At 42.4% G+C, this 5,137-nt stretch overlaps 1 protein-coding gene across 2 annotated transcripts; it reads left to right on the top strand.

Moving 5' to 3' along the window:
• The first annotated feature begins 542 nt into the window (after positions 1 to 542).
• Positions 543 to 4,862, top strand: GCNT3 (glucosaminyl (N-acetyl) transferase 3, mucin type). Of its 2 annotated transcripts, none has more exons than XR_002826702.1 (2): positions 543 to 725; positions 4,586 to 4,862. XR_002826702.1 is itself a non-coding variant. In XM_014446951.2 (2 exons), the coding sequence occupies exon 2, from the start codon at positions 1,830 to 1,832 to the stop codon at positions 3,141 to 3,143; it is 1,314 nt and encodes a 437-aa protein (XP_014302437.1). In that variant the 5' UTR covers positions 543 to 725; positions 1,776 to 1,829; the 3' UTR covers positions 3,144 to 4,338. The 2 variants fall into 2 exon arrangements, 1 of the variants encoding a protein (XP_014302437.1); XM_014446951.2 differs by lacking the exon at positions 4,586 to 4,862 and adding an exon at positions 1,776 to 4,338.
• The last annotated feature ends 275 nt before the right edge of the window (positions 4,863 to 5,137 follow it).

The following is a 5,137-nucleotide window of genomic DNA, read 5'->3' as shown; positions in this document are numbered from 1 at the left end:
GTACAGGTTATTAACAGTCATGAAAAGACAGGCAAATGAATTGTTTCAAGTAGTTGCCATCTGAAGAATACTTTCTGGTTTTCATTGACATTTTTTTTAAAACGTGAAAGCAAAAAACAAATGAAATAATCCTTGTCTTTGTATTGCTCTACTCTTTTAATGTTCAGGGAACATAAGAGGAGTGGCACTTGGACTCTAGGCTAGGAGAAGGCAGAGGAAATACCTGTGTGCTTCTATGATTCGTTGTTAGGTGGGGGTGGGGGTGGGGGTGGGAAGCTTTCAAGTTCTTATATGAGCAGTGACAGGTTTTTATGAATTGTTTTCTGGCAGGAGAGCCTGGATATAAACTGGGCTGTCCTGGTTGAAATAGTTGCTTGCCTTCTCAGATAGTGACAGCATTTTTCCCTGCCTTACTCACCTCCCTGAATGACTGGTGGCTATGCTCCTGAATGACATATCTGAGCTTGCTCTCTTATCTGAGAGCAGGAAACTGAAAGGTGAGTGATGAAGCCACTTGCTGCTCTCTACTCTGCAGAAATTAAGGAGCCGGAGACAGTTTCTTGGATGCCCTGTGAATATCAGAAAGTATATTTTGGAGGAGTTAAAAGAAGACCAAGGGATATGGTGTTCACATTTGCCTCCATGGAACCCAACCAATCTTCCCTGGGAAACAGAAACAAACAGTGGCAAGAGATCTACCCTAAGTAAGAAAGAAGCTATTAAAGGTGAGAATTTTCTTAATCTTTCATCATGTTTTCCTCTTAGATTCCCAAAAAATTATTACTGAAGAGGATACAAATCTTATGCTTAGAAAGAGGATGCAAAAGGGGAAAAACAATCATTGCTGGATGTATCACATTTTGTTTTTCATTCTCTCCATTTAGGGATTTATCTATAGTATCTGGTTTTCTTTGAATGGTACTCAGTACCCTGTATTGTTTTTGAAAGGTAGCTGTGGTTTGGAGGAATAAGTATTAAACTTATAGACAAAAAAAGGGGGGGGAGGGGAGAAAGTGAGGGAGTTCCAGATTTGCTTCTTAATATGTGATATTTGCAAGTTATTTAGCGTCTTTTTCCTATCTAGAAAAGGCCTAAGAATACTTCATTTTAGGTATGTTATGAAGATTAAATGGGACAATGTAAAGAAATATTTCTGGCATATAGAAAGCACTCATTAAATATTATATATGCATAGCTTTGTGGGTGTCTGTGTGTAAATATATTTTAAATTTGGATAGATTAAGTGTTATCTATATGAATGATTAAATGCATTAACCAACTGAGCTACTTGGCCAGGGTGAAGGAATATTTTTATAAAAGGGTGGTTAGATATTACATTTTGAATTTTTACAACTGATACTGAGAGTCTGAACTTCATGGATTTTTCTCTCTAGACCTATCAGAAATCCTAGGTCCCAATAAGAGCTATGCTAGAAACAGGGTTGTAAGGGGCGGAGGGAAGAATGAGGAACAAAGGGTAGGGACTTCCTCTTACTAATTCCACCTCTACATCAGCAGGTCTTCAGTTCCATTTCCCTTTCTCCTGGGGTAGAGGTGGAGCTAGGTCCTGACTGTAGCATGAGCAGCTAGTTTGTAGGGTCAGGTTATAGACCTCCTTCAGCAACCCAAGGGTAAGAAGTTCCTAGGCAGGTCTTGACTGAGGATATTTGCCTAGAGAAAAAATATATTTTGCCACCACTTTGGAGTTGGAGTTGTTGTTTCTGGGAACACATTCAGGGTTAGTTTGTAATCGAAGGCATTTTGTTCTGTCCAAGGATTCCAACCTCCTCTTTCTTCCCTGGGCTCAAACTCTATTGATCTCCCAGGCCATGAAGATGATTTGGTGGAAGAAACTCTGCAGGCAGCATTACCTGTGGGCCCTGGGCTGCTATTTGCTGCTGGCCATTGTTGCTCTGAGATTCTCTCTCAGATTGAAATGCGACTTTGAGTCCTTGGATCTGGAGTCCAAGCACTGTAGGGACATCTTGTACAAGTCCCTGCAGTTGACAGCAAGGAGATCCATCAACTGTTCTAGAATCATCCAAGGGGACAAGGAAGCAGTGATTGAGGCTCTCCTGGACAGGCTGGAGGTCAAGAAGAAGCGGGAGCCTTTCACAGACACTGACTACATCAACATGACCAGAGACTGTGAGTACTTTAAGGCCAAAAGGAAGTTCATACAGTACCCACTCAGCAAAGAGGAGTTAGACTTCCCTATTGCATACTCTATGGTGGTCCATGAGAAGATTGAAAACTTTGAAAGGCTGCTGAGAGCTGTGTATGCCCCTCAGAACATATATTGTGTCCACGTGGATCAGAAGTCCCCAGACACTTTCAAAGAGGCAGTCAGGGCAATTATTTCATGCTTCCCAAATGTCTTTATAGCCAGTAAGTTGGTTCGGGTGGTTTATGCCTCCTGGTCCAGGGTGCAGGCGGACCTGAACTGTATGGAAGACTTGCTCCAGAGCTCAGTGCCCTGGAAATACTTGCTGAATACATGCGGGACAGACTTTCCCATAAAGACCAATGCCGAGATGGTCCTGGCCCTCAAGATGTTGAATGGGAAGAACAGTATGGAGTCCGAGATACCTACTGAGTACAAAAGATCTCGCTGGCAATATCACTATGAGGTAACAGACACAATACACGTAACTAACAAGAAGAAGGACCCTCCCCCTAATAATTTACCTATGTTCATAGGGAATGCTTACATTGTGGCTTCTCGAGGCTTTGTCCAGCAGGTCTTTGAGAACCCCAAAGCCCGGCAACTGATTGAGTGGGTGAAAGATACCTATAGCCCCGACGAACACCTCTGGGCCACGCTTCAGCGTGCCCCATGGATGCCTGGCTCTGTTCCCTACCACCCCAAGTTTCACATGTCAGACATGGCTGCCATTGCCAGGCTGGTAAAATGGCAGGGCCATGAAGGAGACATCAGCTTGGGGGCACCATATGCGCCTTGCTCTGGAACCCATCAGCGGTCTATCTGTATTTATGGCATTGGGGACCTTCACTGGATTCTTCAGAACCATCACCTGTTGGCCAACAAGTTCGACCCAAAGGTGGATGATAATGTTCTTCAGTGCTTAGAAGAATACTTACGGTATAAGGCCATCAACAGACTGTACTCTGAGATACACTGAGAGAACTGCTACCTCAGACTGAAATGTGGGGCAAGAACATGTGCAAACATGCCCAGAATGTGCTGGGACAGTGTGGGGTGGGAGACCAGGTCTCTGGAATCCACGGCATCCCACAGGGTTAGGGGGCTGCTATTGGAGTGTGGGTAAGTAGATCTGTTGCCTTGCAAATTGCTATCCCGGATGAACACTGACTTAGCTCACCCCACTCCCAGTAGCCCCTCCACTGACTTTCTCACAGAGTGAGCAGAAGAACTAGTTATTTGGGAGAGCCAGGGAGGGAAGTGTGACAGGGGACCCTGGACTTTAGTTGAATGCTTGGTGTCCAGCTTTTTCATTCTGTGGAGATGCCATTCCTAATAATTCTAGGCTTGGTAGTGGGAAGGGGGAGTTTGATGGAAATAGGGCCTTCTTGTGTACGATTAACTTAAAAATAAATAGCTCCTAATTCAAACCTCTACCTCCGCTTTCTGTTTGGGAAGCCAGAAATCAGACAAAAGTCTTACACTTGTTTTCATTACTATTGGTGGCATTTAAAATCCCTTGTGGCTGGCCAGAGACTCCCCATTATTCCAAAATGATCATGGCAGGCTGTATAAACAACATATTCAAAAAAATATAGAGGTACAGAGCTGATGCTTTCATTGTTGAAAACCCTCCTCATGTTGTTTACATTGCCGGATTTGTGACTCTTCTGTATGGGAAAAGGCAGAGTGATTTAACCAATCTGACCACCATATCTTTATGGGAAAATTACAACCCTAATTTAGCCGGCTTCACAGCCAAAGCTTAACGTTCCATAACAAAGATAATAGCTAGTTTAGGTAAGGCCACCATATAATTTATTGTCCAAACTGGAACATTTTACAGGAGGGAGGGTGGCTGTACTATTACAATTATGTGGGGAAACAAAAATAAACAAGGACTGTTTAGCTAAACCAGGAAATCGGATTATTTCACATTTAGGGCTTTTGAGTGAAAACTCTTAAGTATGTGAATGGAAGAGTCACTATTTGTGGTTCTTTGGCTTATACATTTCCTTGTGGGGAGACAATTTTGTGTGTGTTTATTTGCCTCCACTCCCTGTAAATGTTACCCAGTGAAACAATGATCTCTGAGGCTCCAGAGATAATTGTCATAGCATTATGGAAGGCTATTGGCTATTGGTAATACTCTTCTGTGATGGACCGGGGAGACTACAGAAAAAGAGGCATATCTTCTATATAGAATAGTTGATCTTCTGCATACAATACGCTTTGGAAAAATGATTTAAATACAAATTAACTTGTGTAATTTGAATGATGTTCCCATTGATATGTCATGATATTGTTTCTTCATTTCTTATTATGACTCAATCAAGTGTTTCTCTCATTATCAACGTTCCCTGTAACCATGTACTCTGACGTAGTTATCACTGTGTCTGACAGTGAATTTTCTATTTATAGTGACTGCTTTTGGTAAAGTTGTACTCCTTTGGTAATGGGCGCTGCCACTACCAACTTACCTGCATCATACTATTGAGTCCTCTTCACCTTGCCCCCAGCCCCGCCTCCGAGATGCCTGAGGGATAGTCAAGGGCTCAGCAGATGAGTCTCTGTAAGGCCTCTTCCCATCAGGGGAGCTCACGGACACCTTCACTGCTGTGGGAAGTGGGCAGAAAAGCTTCCCAGAATGCACGCATTCTGAGGAAAGAACTTGGGTCCTCGGCCTCATACTTGACTTCCTCTGTATATTTTCATGTGAAATAAACTATATTTTTTATATAAATAAACTAAATTGTGAACTTGTCATTTGAGGGGAAGAAGTTTCTGGAATTTTCCAAGTACTGACATTTTTTTCCCCTTGAAATACATTCAAGTGCATAGAAAGTGCTCTTTATTAAATAACACAAGGTCTTCCTATCTGAAGGGTCCAATTTCTCCCTCATTTGTGTAGTTTATTTTTAAAAATCATACAATTAAGTGAACACATTTGTTGATTTTTTTTCTTCCCTCTAA

This window comes from Myotis lucifugus, unplaced genomic scaffold (genome assembly GCF_000147115.1).
Source record: "Myotis lucifugus unplaced genomic scaffold, Myoluc2.0 scaffold_588, whole genome shotgun sequence".
NCBI classification, from domain to species: Eukaryota; Metazoa; Chordata; class Mammalia; order Chiroptera; family Vespertilionidae; genus Myotis; species Myotis lucifugus.
Note: the sequence above shows the minus strand (reverse complement) of the source record. Positions and strands in the feature narration are given on the sequence as shown.

What these genes read in the sequence shown, in the direction of transcription:
- GCNT3 (XM_014446951.2), top strand. Translation starts at nt 1,830, where the DNA reads ATGAAGATGATTTGGTGGAAGAAACTCTGCAGGCAGCATTACCTGTGG.